This window comes from Hyla sarda, chromosome 9 (assembly GCF_029499605.1).
Source record: "Hyla sarda isolate aHylSar1 chromosome 9, aHylSar1.hap1, whole genome shotgun sequence".
Taxonomy (NCBI): Eukaryota; Metazoa; Chordata; class Amphibia; order Anura; family Hylidae; genus Hyla; species Hyla sarda.
The window spans coordinates 53742356-53760549 of record NC_079197.1 but is presented as its reverse complement, the minus strand read 5'-3'; the positions used below and the strand labels follow the sequence as shown (position 1 = coordinate 53760549).

At 41.0% G+C, this 18194-nt stretch overlaps 1 protein-coding gene across 3 annotated transcripts in view; it reads right to left on the bottom strand.

Moving 5' to 3' along the window:
* Positions 1–894: 894 nt before the first annotated feature.
* EDA2R (ectodysplasin A2 receptor) overlaps positions 895–18194 on the bottom strand; it is an 88592-nt gene continuing 71292 nt past the window's right edge. For all 3 annotated transcript variants that reach the window (XM_056539797.1, XM_056539798.1, XM_056539799.1), the window contains exons 8-10: positions 15821–16257; positions 12572–12614; positions 895–4755 (exon numbers count right to left, since the gene is read on the bottom strand). In XM_056539797.1, the coding sequence (XP_056395772.1) occupies positions 4487–4755; positions 12572–12614; positions 15821–16257 (749 nt within the window). In that variant the 3' untranslated portion in view covers positions 895–4486. The remainder of the gene's footprint in view (positions 4756–12571; positions 12615–15820; positions 16258–18194) is intronic.

Below are 18194 nucleotides of genomic sequence, written 5' to 3'. Positions count from 1 at the left end.
GTACAGATCACGGCACAAAAAATTAGCCCTCATACTGCCGATTATACGGAAAAATGAAAAAAAGTTATGGGTCTTCAAAATAGGGGGATTTTAAACGTACTAATTTGGTTAAAAAGTGTGTGATTTTTTTTAAGGGCAACAGTAATAGAAAAGTATGTTATCATGGCTATCATTTTTAATATTGAGCCAAAGAATAAATAACACGTCATTTTTACCGTATATTGTACGGCGTGAAAACAAAACCTTCCAAAAATAGCAAAATTGCGGTTTTCTTTTTAATTTCCCCACACAAATAGTATTTTTTTGGTTGCGTCATACATTTTATGGTAAAGTTATGGCATTACAACGGACAACTGGTGTCTGTGGATGAAAATATAAAAGAGTTATGATTTTTTGAAGGCGAGGAGGAAAAATCGAAAACGTAAAAATAAAATTGTCTGCGTCCTTAAGGGGTTAAGCATACAAATTTTTGTACAAAAAGATATAATTTTCTTTAAAGTAGTAAAATGAAATAAAACCTACATAAATGTGGCATCACTGGAATTGTATAGACCTTCAGAATAAAAATGTGTCATCTTTACCAAAAAGTGCACTGCGTAGAAACAGAGGCCCACGAAATTAGCAAAATGCTATTTTTTTCAACTGTTCCCCACAAATTATAAATTTTTTGTTTCATCATTGATCTGGTGCTAAAATGAGTGACGCCATTGCAAAGTACAATTGGTGGTGCAAAAAAAAAAAAACCTTCATACGGGTCTGTAGGTGGAATTCTGAAAGTGTTATGACTATAAAAAAGGCGAGGAGGAAAAAATGAGAGTGCAAAAATAAAAAAGCTTTAGGAGAGTTTACTAGATTCTATGTATAAGAAGAAGAAATGCAGAACATGATGAAAATTACCTTTTATTAAATTAAATTAATGAACATAACAAAATACATAAATCCAACACGTAGTATAAGAATAACAAATAAAAAAAATAATAAAAAAACATAGAACACAGATTGATCACAGAGGAAACATGCTTGAATTCTGAAAGTCACAACATTAATTTATTCCACAGTTACCAACAAGCAGGTGATCATGTGTCTAAAACTTCAGCAGCCATATTCACAGAATTTTGTATAAAAAACTATTTGTAATGCCATATACACAATACAGACACCCAGCAATATATTATTGCCCCCAATATTTACTGTACATTCTGCATTGATTTCCCAGCATTGTCTTATCGGAGAGCTACCTATTGCAGTCTGAAATCAGTATGGGTTTATTCATGCAGTAAGAAAAAAAAAAAAAAAATTTATGTTTTAGGTTGAAATTGAAAATACACTATGGGGGGAATTCATCAAAAATGGTTGTCCTCTGTATGTTTTTACCCCCCCCCCCCCCCCTTTTTTTTTGCTTAATTTTTGGTTGTCCAGGTTAAAATTCATCGCAAGGTGTACGCTGTTTGATGAATCTGGTTTGGACAGCTGTTTTTTGGACGGTTTTCCTGGACAGCGTTTTTTCTACACCATAAACTATATGGTATAGAAATACAACAAATGAACATAGGATGCGACAAAATGGGCGACTATATGCGTTTGTCGCACATGATAAATTTGTGACCACTGGACCAAAACGGCTAAATTTAAACAAAACACATTTTGGTATAAAAAGCGGCGTAAACGGTTTGGCGCATCAAATAGTCGCACGCGATCAAATGCAACAAATAATGCAACAAATATAAGCAAAAAAAAAAAAGTAAACGGCTTGATGAATTCCCCCCATGTTTACTCCAATTGAGATTTAGCATTGAAATCTACACCATACAGGTCTACACATTCTCTTTATTCCAATAAAAAATTTGCATCACAGGTTTAAGATCTACTTTGCAGAAAAAATAGTGCCTTGTTGTTCCTTGATGCAGATTTTAAATGGAACAACACCAGGTAGCCTAGGGTAGGTTCACACATAGCACATCTGTAGTTCACATGCTGCAGATGCCTCGACGCAAGCCACTAGAGCAAGCTCCCTGCTGCGGTGGGGTAGCCCTGTGTCTCTGCTCAAACAAAAATGCAGAGGGAAATTCGCTGCTATGAGCAGACACACAGGGCTACCTGGACACAGAAGGGAATTCGATCTTGTGACTGGCATGTCACCTGTGACCCTACCCATAATAGCATTTAGAGAACCACTTTACCGTAGCCATATGGATCACGGTACGTAATAAACTGGACTGAATGACTTCTATGAGAGAACGTTTTGGGGGCATGCTCTGTGACCAGCACAGAGGTCACTGTGAGGGGTGGGTGAGGTGGGGCTTAAAATTTACAGTTAAATGTAAAAGTAGAAAAAAACAACCCAAAATTTCCTCAAAAAATATGGTTAAAGATGCATACTAATAAAGAAAAACAATAGTTTGAATGTATAAATTCCTTTGCAGTATTTGGAAAGAATGAAAATTATTATTCATGTGTATTATTATATATTTGTATATTGTTTTATATTTATTTTAATCAGGGGAATTGCTTAACTGGTTCAGGCTTCTCTTTTTGATCTAATAAAACTACACATTAAATTGTAATTCTGTACTGTGAAGTACTGGATTACTGGTTGCCAAATTAATCTATTTTATTAAATTTACAAACATTTACAAAAAGTGATTATCCAGTCGTATAAAATTAATGTACTTCAACGTTATAAGGCTAGATAACTCTTTTAATTTGGATGGTGCTAACAGCACTCATTTTAAAGTGAAATCCTCTAAACTATACAACACACCTTTCCATAATATCATACCTTGTGCGTCTCTACCAGACAAAACATTGCATATCCATGTAACTATGATATTTTTTACAGAGAGTTTACAAGAGTTTTCTCCAAAGATATTTACAGTTCTACAGAATACAGACTGGCACTTTTTAGGTAGTCGTACAGAAGCAACTGGCAGAATGTTACATGGCAAATCTTAGTGAAAATGGAGCTCCACTTTTAGGGCTCTGTCTATGGCACATCACACTAATATTACATTAAAAGTGTGGATCACACATGAACACTGCTCAGTATTACGGTCATAGTGCAGGAGAAATAAAATAGTGACTTATAAAGCTTTAAAAGAATAAACTCAATATTCCAGCATACAATATGAAGATAGTGGTATGTAGCACAGCCGAATCTGTCACTTGTTTTGTGCATCATAATTATTCACTGAGTTAAGACTTTTACCTGCAATTCTATGAACAATCACTGCTAAACAAAATGTGATAGTTTGAAGAGATGTGGCAAACGACAAACTCACCTCTGCTACATCATAAAATGATGTGATATACACAACAGTGAGACATACTCTATGCGCTGTTAAGTTCGACTTGGTCAACAACTGACTGATTGTAAAGAGAAATTTCATTAAAATATAAATTTCAAGTGTCAATGTATTGTACTCAGCAAGAAATAATACCTTGTCACAGTGCGATCAACTCCACTTCTAGAAAATGGCAATAAAAGGACAAGCACATTTTTAGACCAATACTATAAAAAGGTTATAAAATGCCAAGGTATTTTTTTACAAGCTGCATTTAAAAGGAAGATGAGACTCCCTTACTTCAGTCATAGAAAATTAAGGCAGGCATAGACTGTCATCTATAGGCCAATGGTAGACATTACAATATACTAACCAGATTTTTTTTTACTTATATACATTTTTGGCATCATCAAGTCATGCAAAAAGTTTAGATCGCACCGGGTCACAAGACTTCACCATCATGAGCTATAACTGACTGATGCACGACAGATGTGCTCCATAGACTATAATAGAGAGCACCAGTCATATCGAGCGACTGGCTGGGGAGTGAAGCAGGTTATAATTCATGATCGCTGTGGATCTAATAGAGTGAGACCTGGTGTCATCTAAACTTTGGACATGTATGAACCATATGTCTTAAGTTATTATAAGTGATAGTAAATGTTTTAAGAATACTGCATTCTTTTTGGGGCCTAAAATAGCAATGAAATTCACATTTTTTAATACCACTAGAAACACAATATGCATTTGTAGGTATCTACTAATACCTGAAAATGACAGTGACCTTCTTTAGATGTAGACTCCAACAGAATAAAATTAATTTGTATATCAACAGAACAGTATCGCACGTACAGAGACAATGTCAAAAGTGATCTCACTGTTCTATACTTGTTCATTGTGGCTTTAGTTTTTGCAGCAATAAAGGAGTTGGACAATAATAATGTTACATCAAAATACAGAAAGGATTCAATACATGGAAGTTCTCTATTGAGGAATGAAAGTCATCCAAGAGGTTGGCTGAGGTGTCTGTAAGTGCTCCTTAGTGAGACTTACTACAGCCTGAGATTCTGCACAAACCATGTGGGCTTAGTTCCAGCAGTGGTATAGTCAAATATTACAAGAACAATGACCCCACAGAAGATGCAGTAGCTTGTCTAATGCATATGCACTTAGTAATCGTAATGCATTTTCACAAGAGCAGAAGACTACTGGCTGAAATGTGAGCAAATTATGGCCACAGCGTCTCTGCGTTGCAGTCTCTGAAGAGTGCGCACCAAGTGCAGCAGCGTACATGAGGTGTTGGGAGACAGGTACTTGTGCAATGCCCTAAATCCTGCCATGCGATCCACAAGATGTGGCTGAACCCCTAGAGCAATTCCTATGTCCTTGAAATCTTGCACTCCATGAGTCATAGTGTCCAGTTTATGTGCAAGTAATACAAGCAGAGAATCTGGAATCTGAGAGATTGGAAGACCTGGAAGAGAAAAAATAAAAATAAACATTTAATAGGCAAGAACGTGTGCTCCAGATACGATTAGAGGGAATATGCAAGAATGTGTGCTCCAGATACGATAGAGGGAATCTACCAGCTAAGTTTCTACTCGTTTTTTTTGTGGCCCAAAAAAAACGCAAGAATAAAATGCCAGGAAAAAAACCACAGCATTTTCCTGGGTTTGGTGTTTTTTTCTTGTGTTTTTTGCGTTTGAGTGGAAATTGCATTTTTGGCTCCTTTGACGTTTTTTCAAAATTTGTTGGGTACCCAAAGAAAAAAAAAACAGCGGTAGTGATGGAAAAAATTGTATTTAACGAAATTCATATTTTTTATAATTACATTTTTATTCATTTTTAAACAGGGATCAATTTATGTGGGCGGGCAGGGACCTAAAAATGTTGCCGACGTTTGGGGAGGATCATCAGACGAACATTCTACCTCTTCTATCCTATGTCCGTGCCAAATTCCGGACCTGGGCTGCCCTGCCCCTTTCTGTTGCGGGCCGCATTAATCTCATCAAAATGGTGGTCCTCCCCAAGTGTCTTTATCTGTTAGAGCATGCTTCAGCCATAGTACCAGTCTCCTTTTTTAAGCAGCTGCATTCTCTCTTTCCCCCGTTTATTTGGGGCTGTAATAGATCCAAGCTAAAACTGACCACATTGCAATGACCTAGAACTCAGGGAGGTATGTCACTACCCGATCTACAGTTATATTACATGGCTGGCCAGCTCAGGTATCTTAGACACTGGGTCTCCTTGCAGCCCCTCCCCAATAGTGAACATCACCTTGCCCACAGTCTACACCTCTCTCACTTGTGGCCCGTCTTGGAGGGTAGGGTTGGCCTGGGGGGCCCTTTGCTTCCTTTGCATAGACTGGCCCTGAAACTCTGGACCTATGCTAAACGTTTATTTGTCTTTACGGACAACCTGTTGGATAGACAACTGTGGCATGATCCTACGTTGCCGCACTTCTCTGACCAACTGGATCCGCACTTTTGGAGGTCCTATGGTGTGATCTCCGTTGGTGATGTCTATGATGGTAGTGCCTTTAGGGACTTCCAGTACTTTATTGACGTTAAATCTGTCCCCAGACGATCATTTTACCGATACCTCCAGCTCAGACACGCCTTTCAAGTACAATTCCCTAGGTCTAGTGCTCCATTCTCTCACTTCCCGGTTATTGGGGTGTTCACCACTCAGGGGCCTCGGGGACTTATATCAGCTCTATATACTGCCCTTTTGAATGCTAAGATGGGGGGGGGGGGGCGTTGTCGGTTGAGGCGCGCTGGAGGAGCTGTGTAGCTGACATGACTGATGAGGAGTGGGATGATGCCCTCTCCTCACATCTGTGCGTCTCACCTATCAACAACAGACTGATTCAGCTGTACATGTTCCACCAGTCGTACCTCACCCCGATACGCTTGGCTAAAATGGGTAGGCACCCAGACTCATCTTGCCACCGTTGTGGACATCCTGACTCTGACTTTATGCACATGATGTGGTCCTGCCATTATATAGCATAATTCTGGTCCGAGGTGATACAGTTTCTTAATTCCTTAACTCGACGACCAGTGCCGATGCTCCCGAGGCACTGCCTTTTGGGTCTTTTTGATGAGGAACTGTGGTCGCCAGCTGAGGTCATCTTCCTCAGGGAGGTTCTCTTCCTTGCACGCAAGGCCATAGCATTGCGTTGGATGGACTCTAGGACTCCCACGGTTGCTGGTTGGAAGGCCCTTGTGAACACCTCAGTGAACTATGAGTATCTGGTTTACAAACATCGTAAGAACCCTGCCAAGTTCTATAAAATATGGGCGACCTGGTGTGCCTCCCCCATGCCCAATACACGGTATCCAGGTTCTTGGCAGCAAGAGACCTCATTCTATCACAGTCTTCTTCCCCGGCTACTTGATTTCTCTTTTCACGTCTGACCTAGGCTGATATTTCCCCCCTTCTTTGTTTCCCTTTCTCCTTTTCCCTCTCTCTCTTCCTTTCCCCCTTATTTTCTCTTTTTTCCCTCCCCCCTTCCCTTTTTTTTTTTTTTTCTCTCTCTTTCTCATCTCCCTCTTCCTCTTCCCCCTTCCTCCCTGACCTGGACGGATTTGTGTGGTGTTTTTGCGTTTGTAGTGTCTCGTCTTTGTCTTTGTTTCCCTTTCCATAGTTCTTGCGTTCCCACCAAACGGTGGTTGGTTTTAATGTTTTCTGTGTTTCAGTTGATTCATTGCTGATGTATCTGCTCGTGTCATGCTGATGAATGATCATCCTTTTTCCGGCACGGTGTCGGATGATACCTGTATTTCTCACCGCCAGCTTTTGATACTCTCCGTCTGTATTTATTGTCTTGAGCACTTACATTGCAATAAAAACAGTTTAAAAATAAAAATAAAAAATGTAGCCGACAGTAATAAAAATGTAGTGTGGATGTTTTTCACTTTTTTTCTTTATTTTTTTATATTTTTTAGGTAGTAATACTACTCCCAGTATGGAACACACTGTTCCATGATGGGAGTAGTTGTTCCTGTACTAATAAACAGATCACCCCGAGTGTTACTACTGACACCCGATGCGATCGTCCATAATATTGCAGAGATGCGGAGCAGCTCTATACAGTGCTTGCATCTCTGCACTTTACTCCGGGCTGGCCAGTGCTGTGAATAGAAATTACATCTAGGAGTACAGAGCAGAGATGCGAGCGAAGGAGAAAGCCGCTCCGCATCTCACGGAAGAAGGACGATCGTAGTGTGTGTCAGGAGTGACACCCACTGTAATCTGTCCCTAACTGCAGGTACTGGGGGTCTGGGAAGATCCACTATAGAGGTAGACGGAGGGCTTACCTCTGTTCCCTGGTGTCCGTGGCTGTCATTGATAGAGCCTGGCTGGACTAGGCTCTATCAATGGATCGTAGAGCACACAGATCAATGGAATTCAATAGAACTCAATTGATCTGTATAATAAGGTGTAAAACAAGACAAAACAAAAAAAAAGTTTTAATAAAAGTTTAAAAGACACACATTAACCCCTTCCATGTTAAAAGTTTAAATCACCCTTTTCCAATATAAAAACATGTAAATACAATAAAAATAAACATATTTAGTGTTGCTGCGTGTTATTTTATGAACAGTTAAAATATAACATTATGTATCCCGTACGGTAAATGACGTAAATGTAAAAAAAAAAAATACCAAACCACAGAATTGCAATTTTTATAATATCACAGAAAAAAAAAGTTAAAAAGCGATTAAAAAGTCAGATCAATACTAAAATGGTACCGATACAAAAAACTGATTATGGCACAAAAAATTAGCCCTCATACAACCTGTTATGCGGAAAAAAAAAGCTACAGGGGTAAAAAAATGGCAATTAAAAAAAGTTTAGATTTTTTTTTTAAATTAGTAAAACATGACAGAAACTATAAAAATCTGGTATTGCTGTAACCAGGCCGGCCTAAAGTAACATAACATGTTAGCTCAACCACAAGGTAAATGGCGTAGAAAAGAAAACCACCAAATTTGCTAAATTATCTTTTACTATTTCAATTTCACTTCACCGATCTTATATATATATATATATATATATATATATATATATATATATATTATTTTTTTTTTTTGATCGGAGAATGTTATTGAAAAAGTAAAAGGTATCATTACGGTGGTTATTTATTGCTAATATAGGGCAAGGAGGAAAATAATGAGAGTGTAAAAGCGAAAATTGGTCCGGACAAGTGGATCGTCATGAGGGACAAGTAGATTTTGCTCCGTTTTAGTCCCGTGAACAAGTAGTTTTTTATTAAATTTCCACACTCCTGTTTAGGGATGTCCCGATACCGATACTGGTATCGGGGCCGATACTAGCCATTTGCATGGTATCGGGGACTCGTTTAATGTTCCCGATACCATGCCCAATACCTGGTGCTGCTCTGCTGCCCTGTTCTTCCATCCTCCGGTCCGCATCATAGTGTTCCATGGAGGAGCATGTGACACACACGTCACTGCGCCTCCTCCCCTGCGCCCAGCGTAACGCTACGCAGGAAGCAGAGTGACGTATATGTCACATGCTCCTCCATAGGACGACACAATGAGGACCGGAGGACGGGAGAACGGGGCAGCAGAGAGGCAGCACCAGCACCTGACCCGAGGAGGTGAGCTGCCTGCAAGGAGGGGGCTGCTACTAATGTCTAAACAGGGGGGGGGGGCAGGGGCCCTGCTGCTGTCTAAAGGGGGGGGGGGGCTGCTGCTGTCTAAAGGGGGGCTGCTGTTGTCTAAAGGGGGGCCCCTGATGCCGTTTAAAGGGGGGGGGCTGCTGCTGTCTAAAGGTGAGACCCTGCTGCTGTCTAAAGGGGAGCTCTGCTGCTGTCTAAAGGGGGGGGGCTGCTGTTTAAAGGGGGGGCCCTGCTGCTGTCTAAAGGGGGGGGCTGCTGCTGTCTAAAGGAGGGCCCTGCTGCTGTCTAAAGGAGGGGCCATGCTGCTGTCTAAAGGGGGGGCTGCTGCTGTTTAAATGGGGGCCCACTGTCTAAAGGGGGGCTGCTACTTATGTCTACAGGGGGGCTGCTGTCTACAAGGGGGGAAGCTGTCTACAGGGGGAGCTGCTGTCTACAGGGGGGGCTGCTACTAATGACTGCCAGGGGGCTGCTGCTAATGTCTGCAAGGGAATACTCCCTACTATTAAAGGTAATCTTACAGCAGAGTCACCTGCACTAACTTGAATTTATGGGTAGATAGTGCAGGTGACCCGGTTTCTACCGCTGCTCATGTGGTCATCGGTCTCACCGCCAATGCAAATTCCCTCTTCTGCCCAATGGAGAAGAGAGAAATCTTGGCTCATACTACAGCAGCCACCTCCATTGTTCACAACAAGGACCCACATATCATACGGTAAGCAGCGCCAGAAACCAGGTCACCCTGGGGTCAGATTCCCTTTAAAATATAAGTACTCGTACTTGGTATCGGCGAGTATTAGAATTAAAGTATCGGTACTTGTACTCGGTCTTAAAAAAATGGTATTGGGACATCCCTACTCCTGTTCTCACAGAAAAGGATTGTAGTAACTCATGTTTTGCTATACACATGTTTATTCCCTTTGTGTGTACTGGAACTAAACCAGAAAAGGGAGGAAAAAAAGCAAATTGGACATAATGTCACACCAAACTCCCAAAATGGTCTGGACAAAATTTTTGGCACCCTTAAATTAATATTTGGTTGCACACCTTTGAAAAAATTACTGAAATCAGTCACTTTCTATAACCATCAATAAGCTTCTTAGGAATGTTGGAACACTCTTGCTTTGCAAACTGCTCGAGGTCTCTCTTATTGGAAGGGCGCCTTTTCCCAACAGCAATTTTAAGATCTCTCCATAGGTGTTCAACGGGATTTAGATCTGGACTCATTGCTGGCCACTTCAGAACTCTCCAGCGCTTTGTTGCAATCCATTTCTGGGTGCTTTTTGACTTATGTTTGGGGTCATTGTCCTGCTTGAAGACCCAAGATCTCGGACGCAAACCCAGTTTTCTGACCCTAGGCTGTACAGTGCGACCCAAAATCCTTGGTAATCCTCAGATTTCATGATGCCTTGCACACGTTCAAGGCACCCAGTGCCAGAGGCAACAAAACAACCCCAAAACATCATTGAACCACCAGTACGATAGGTACTGTGTTCATTTCTTTGTAGGCCTCACTCCGTTTTCGGTAAACAGTAGAATGATGTGCTTTACCAAAAGGCTCTATCTTGGTCTCATCTGTCCACAAGATGTTTCCCCAAAAGGATTTTGGCTTACGCAAGTTCATTTTGGCAAAATGTAGTCTTGCTTTTTTATGTCTCTGTGTCAGCAGGGTCTCATTTAAATGTCAATGGATAGTTCGTGATGACACTGATGCTCCCTGAGCCTGCAGGACAGCTTGAATATCTTTGAAACTTGTTTGGGGCTGCTTATCCACCATCCAGACTTCTCTCCTTTTTATGTGCTTTCAGGTGTGATCTTTATGTTGCCCACACCTGTTACTTGCCCCAGGTGAGTTTAAAGGAACATCACATGCTGAAACAATCTTATTTTTCCACAATTTTGAAAGGGTGCCAATCATTTTGTCCAGATCATTTTTGGAGTTTGGTGTGACATTATATTTGCTTTTTTCCTCCCTTTTTGGTTTAGTTCCAATACACACAAAGGGAATAAACATGTGTATAGCAAAACATGTGTTACTTCAATCATTTTCGGTAAATTCAGGGGTGCCAACATTTACAGCCATGACTGTATATATGGCAGTGCAGGGGACCATAGAAGAATGTCTGGCTGCATCTATACATTATACAGGAGGATCACAACGGGTGTCATAGAACAATGCGTTCCATGCTGGGAGTAGTAGAAATACTTAAAAAATTTATACAAAATAAAAAAGAAAAAACAAGTGAAAAACCCACACACATTTTTATTATTGTTGGCTACATTTTTTAGGTTCCTGCCCACCCACATTAATTGATCCCTGTTTTAAAAATTTATAAAAATGTCATTTAAAAAAAGATACATTTCGTTAGATACAATTTTTTCCATCACTACTGTATCTTTTTTTTTTTTAATGGTACCCTACGAAATTTTATTAAAAAAGGTATCTCGATCACTTTTTTGGATCGCTAAAGTCCAAAAAAAAAAAAGAATAAAAACCGCCTGCAAATACGCCAAAGTTAAAACCCACATCTCGTTTTTCTTGGCGTATTATTACTCCCATAGACTTCTATGGGAGAAAAACACCACGATTTCAGGGAGAAAAAACATCATAGGCTCAACAAACTGCCACTTTGCCAAACCGCCAAGGAGCGAAAAAGGGGTAAAAACACCAAAAAGGATAAAAAGAAAAAAAAAGCCAACCTGAAAAACGCAAAGTGGAAAAAGAATTTAGCAATTTCTCATTGATTTACAGGTAACATCTGGCCCCCATGGCGTTTTTTCTGTGAAAAAACGCCATGGGGACCGTTTAGCGTTTTTTGGGGGGTAAAAAAAAAAACTATTAGAAACAGCCTATAAGCTGCTTAGAGTTGCAGATATCGTTCACACTACAGACAAACCACATGGAATTTCCACAAGGAATTCCATCTTTCTGCACTCTCCTGATTATTTCTATAAGAATTTTGCTGCTTGGTTTACACGTCGGTAGAGCTGTAGCAAAACTTTTGTTGACAAATTGGATTCCAGTGGAAAATTTAAATATTGTTCTGGTGGAATCTGCATGAGGCTGCTTTCACAAACAACATTTCATTTTGTACATAAATGCTGCAGCACAAGTTAAAGGAAAAACATCATCACTTTCATCACTGCTGCCTGAATCACAAGTCATCAGAGCGGTTCCAGTGGCTTTACCCAACCCGCTGGCCTTGATTGACAGGTCTCTCCCAGTGGCAAGGAGAAGCCAACAAGCACTGCACCAATGACTTATGATTCAGGCAGCATGACACTGATGACTGGTTCCCTTCAATTTAAAATGTATAGTAAAATGCTGACATACAGTCTACATACAGCATTTTGGTGTTTTTATGGCATTTTTTTCAGGTGTCTATCTTCAAAAACACATCTACAAATTGACACTGAATATAAAAAAAATAATAACAAAGAAAACAACAAAGCATCATTTAGAAAAAATAGCTTGAATTGTGTGGAGTATGTAAACGTGTTAAAACACAGAAAGAAAAGTGTGTGAAGAAGGCCTAGAGGTAGAGCTAAAGGCAGAGGTGTAAACCATGAATAAACTGAACACAGTACTGGAGAAATACATACTTTAGGTTCTCATGTTTTAATTAACAGTTCTGACACCTACCTAAAGTTGTGCTATCCAAGCAGGACACAAGTTCATCCCACGTCTATTAAAAAGGAAAAAAAAAAAAGGAATATACATTTTTTGACATTTATTTAAAAAAATGTGCATTGGGGGCTCCCTATATATTTCTTTGAACATGCAGCTACTTTACAATCAAGGGCCCCAAGTAGAAAATCTCTCCATATAGCCCCCAGCTTAAAACATTCCAAGAACTGTAAAAAAAAAAAAAAAAAAAGTGCTTGCATGGTTAGGAATATGCCACATTTTCCTCTACCAATCTCCTATGTTGGGAAATTCTTGGGAAATATATATTAAAATATTAGCCAAACTTGTCCTAAGAGTGTTGTTTGGGCCTTTTTCACATGCCAGTATTTGGGTCAGTATTTTAAGCCAGTAGTACCACTCCTAGTTGGCTAACAAATGCTTACTGTTGTATGAAAATGGCCTAAGGCCTTTTTTTTACTTAAATTGGTATGCATTTATTATATGGATCTGAAATATTTATGCATTATCAATGAAACATTGTCAGTATGTCGTACAAGCCCCTCCCCCCAAAATAATTAGAATTTCTCTATTTTATAAAAAGAAAAGAAAAAATCGTACTGACCCACAAGAAAAAGTTAACATGTAGTTTACACAGCACAATGAACATAGTAAGGCTCCTTTTGCTCTGTTACAAAAGACCCATTACAATGACCCCTATTTTTATATTCAGGGACTCTATAGTAACAGGGACTGTTCCCCATGACTGGCACATGGCAAATGTGGTACCAATATTTAAAAAGGGATCAAAAGGTGACCCCGGGAATTATAGACCTGTTAGTTTAACCTCCTTTGTATGTAAATTGTTTGAGGGTTTTCTAAGGGATGCAATTCTGGAGTATCTTAATAAAAATAAATGTATGACCCCCATATCAACATGGCTTTATGAGGGATCGGTCCTGTCACACTAACCTGATCAGCTTTTATGAGGAGGTGAGCTCCAGACTGGACCAGGGGCAATCACTGGATGTCGTATATCTGGATTTTTCCAAAGCATTTGATACAGTTCCACATAAAAGGTTGGTGCATAAAATGAGAAGGATGGGGCTGGGGGAGAATGTGTGCAAGTGGGTAAGTAACTGGCTCAATGATAGGAAACAGAGGGTGATTATTAATGGTACTTATTCTGATTGGGTGACTGTTACTAGTGGGGTACCACACGGGTCCGTCTTGGGTCCTGTTCTATTTAATATATTTATTAATGACCTTGAAGAGGGGTTGAATAGTAAAGTAGCAATCTTTGCAGATGATACTAAACTCTGTAAAGCAGTAAACACTATAGAGGACAGTGCACTGTTACAAATGGATCTGGATAGGTTGGAGGTTTGGGCTGGGAAGAGGCAGATGAGGTTCAACACTAATAAATGTGAGGTAATGCACATGGGGAGGAAAAATCCGGGCTGGGATTATGTATTAAATGGGAGAACACTTGGGACGACTGACATGGAAAAGGACACAGGAGTCTTAGTTAATAGTAAAGCTGTGGTGACCAGTGTCGGGCAGCTGCTGCCAAGGCAAATAAAATCATGGGGTGCATCAATAGGTGCATAGATGCCCACGACAAGGAAATAATTCTACCGCTGTACAAATCACTAGTCAGACCACACATGGAATACTGTGTACAGTACTGGGCACTAGTGTACAAGAAAGATACAGTGGAGCTGGAGAGGGTTCAAAGACGGGCAACCAGGGTAATACAGGGAATAGGAGGACGACAGTACCCAGAAAGATTATCAGAATTGGGGTTATTTAGTTTAGAAAAAAGAAGGCTTAGGGGAGACCTAAGAACTATGTATAAATATATCAGGGGACAGTACAGAGATCTCTCTCATGATCTATTCATACCCAGGACTGTATCTATAACAAGGGGGCATCCTCTACGTTTACAGGAAAGAAGGTTTCTACACCAGCACAGATGGGGGTTCTTTACTGTAAGAGCAGTGAGACTGTGGAATTCTCTGCCTGAGGAGGTGGTCATGGTGAACTCTGTAAGAGTTCAAAAGGGGTCTGGATACATTTTTTGGAGAATAATAACATCGCTGGTTATGGATAGTAGATTTATAGGGACAGAAGGTTGATCCAGGGATTTATTCTGACTGCCAAATTTGGAGTCAGGAAGGAATTTTTACCTCCAGCATGAGGGTTTTTTGCCTTCCTCTGGATCAACTCAGTAGGGATTCATTAGGGATATAGGTTGAACTTGATGGACTCTGGTCTTTTTTCAATCTTATGAACTATGTTAAGAAAAACGGGTGTTAAAAAATCCCATTCATGTCTATAGGATTTTTTGATTATCCGTTCTCACGCGTGTTAGCCCATTATGAATAATGGACATTATTTGTGACATGAGAAAAATTTGTGCATGTGAAGTTTTTTCTCCCGTCACAAATAACGTCCGTTATTCATAACGGGCTTTAACAGGTGAGAACAGATAATCAAAAAATCCCATAGACATGAGTTAGATTTTTTAACATACTTTTTTAAGGGTTTTCTTAACGGGAAATTGTAAGGGGTCTTTGCAACGGAGCAACAGTATAGTGTGAAAGGAGCCAGAACAAAATCCAAAAAAACATAACCCCAAATAATTATATAATTGCTAGTTTTTTCCATCCCATACCCAATGAAAATTTTATTTTTCAATAGTTTTTCAAATCAGAAGTTTCCCTGTTAAAAAAATAAGCCCTCATGCACCTATGTTTACATTAAATAAAAGTTATGGTAGGGCAGGTATGAAAAAATATATAAAAGAAATTGCATCCTGAAGGCCGAAGTATGCTGTGCCCCAACTTGGTTAAAGGAGTACTGCAGTGTTAGACACTTATCCCCTATCCGCAGTCTCTGCGCAACTAATGCGCGTATTGCAGACCTCACTGAGGTTGATGACATGCCCCCTCCATACAGCTCTATGCAAGAGGTGGGGATGCACAAATGCTGCATTTCTGCCTCTCCCATAAAGATACATGGAGGGGGCGTGTCGGCTGTGGAGTCATACTGCGGCTGATACACCTCCTGCATGGGAAAGCTCGTACAGGAGATCGTGGGGGGTCCCAGCGTTCGGACCTCCCGCAATCAGACACTTATCCCCCCTGCGGATAGGGGATAAGTGTCTAACACTGCAGATCTCCTTTAAGGGAATTTACTTTGTAATCCACAATAGCAGTGATCAATAACAAAGTGATATTTCCTCAAACTGACAAGGTACCTTACCTCATCCTGAGTACTGGAACCACCAGGCGTAGGGCATGAACAGGTAGGCAGACTGGGTTTTTTCTTGTTAGTTCCTAAGTGAGCCTGGCTGGCATCTTCTGAGAAGTTCTCTAAATCCAGCTCGGTGCATTCCACAGGTGCATGAGACCAGTGCTGCTTCTCTGATGCACAGGAATGAGCTTGTAATGGAAGTTGTTCTAACACTCCCTGGTTAGGGTCTGAGGCAGGTGCAGAGCCAGAGAAGCAGTCACTGCAACCTGAGTTTCGGATCAGTGGTTGAGTCTCTGATACACTACGGGAATAATGAGGCTTCACGGGTGGAGAAGGTATGGCACAGAGCTCTACCGATGGCGTCAAGGAACACAGCGCGGTGGAAACTGTGCAGGAATTTGAGGTGATGCTCTTTGAAATCACATGTACTTCCTCCAATGTCGCCGCTGTTGAGTGAGATAAAAATTTTAATGCTTTCATTGTGTTTCCATTCTATTACATCCTAGACTACTAATAAATGGACAACACACAGTTGTTCTACATGTTGAAATTATTTTATGTCCAGTATTGCAGCATAGCCCTATTAACTTGAATAGTGTTTAGTCATGTAAAGGGAAACCTCTATCATAAACGTTCACTGATTGTAAAAAAGACTTTAAGGGGTACTTTAGTCCTAGACATCTTATCCCATATCCAGCGATCTACCCGACAACTCGTGCTGTGCTAGGCTTCGGGTGACTGTGGTCATCACGCCTCCTCCATTCATGTCTACAGGAGAGACGGAGATACATTTGCATATCTCTGTATCTCCCATAGAGATATATGGAGGGGGCATTTTGACTACAGCTTTGAGCTGTGGTGGCCAGTTATCCGGCATGGAACAGAGATCGCTCCGTGCTTGGATTAGGGGGGGTGCTAGGCAGGAGATTGCGGGGGGTCTAAGCGACCAGACCGCCCCCACCAAACCCCCTGCCCCCGGAATCAGACACTTATCCTGTGGGCAGAGAAACTCTTTAAACATGCAAGGACATACCAGCTATGCACAGGTCAGCACCTTTATCCCTACTCTATTTGGAACAGCTTTAGTGTTCTGTACCTGGAGATGTCTGGCCTCACAGTTCCGGCCCCGGTCTCCTACCTCACTCCTCGTGCGGTCGAACTGCTGTATGGGGGAGATCCCTGTATAAAAAGCCCATATACCGAGACAGCAGCCTGCAGGCTTCCTGATTCTCCTAAAGGAAACTGTCTGCTGGGCTGAGTGGCCTCCTTTCCACCATTGTATTTCTACCTGGGAACCGGAGCTCCTCATTTCAGTTCTTTCAGTTTCTGGCATTATACTGCCACCCAGTGGCTACTTGCAAGTACTGCATTCTGCAAAGTTTCATTTGGATGAGTATATCCATCATTTCATATTATCCAATTTTACAACACTGCTTATGCTTCTTCAGTTTGTTCCCTCCGCTATTTGTATGGCGTGCCAGTAGCCGATAACTGGCGAAAAAAAAAAATTTGGGGTATTACTATATTGCTGAAACTATACCTCTTTTAGTGTTTTTCATTCTAGATTCACTAATCTTTGCCTCATTTCTCCACCCAGAGACTCTATGTTCCCCTGAAGCCAGTTGCCTCCCCCCAGCACTTATTCCTCCCCCCAGCAGTTGCCTCCCCCCAGCACTTATTCCTCCCCCCAGCAGTTGCCTCCCCCCAGCATTATTGACTACTATATATCGCTCTCCTTATCTCCATGCTTCTTCCCTCTGCGGATGAGAGGCCAGTTTACCAAACATCGGGCTAACACCCACTCTACATCGTCCTCTCTGCCATCCGATATCCTGGCTGCTTCTTCAGACAAAGATTGTCCACTTTATTGCCGATCCAGGATGAGGCGCCTTTTTGTATGGAGGCTTTGGACCTTAACTCATCTCCACCACATTCTCCTCACCATTCTCAAGCAGACCTGTTTGATCCTCCGGGCTCTTCGCAATCCTCCATGGACCGACCTATGGCTGCGACATCTTCACATTCTTTCCAGGAAAGTGACCCTCCCCCTCCACAACAGCCTCTACTCAGGTAATGCAATGGTTATTGCCAAATTCTCTCAGCTTCTGCAGTATGAACTGGCCAAATCTTCAGCTTCTGTTCTTTCGGAGAGTTTCGCAGAGTTCAAGGACTTTGGCCAACGTGTTGAAGCTATTTGAATCCAAATAAGACTCTACTATTGCAAAGATTAACCAACATGACGAGAGTATCTCTGAACCCTTTGTTCACCTGGAGGAGGCTAATGATAAGATAAAAGTTCTTGAGAATAGGTCCCGCCGTGTCAACTTTAGATTAGAGGCTTCCCTGAGACTGTTACGGATCTAGATGCAGCATTACACGACCT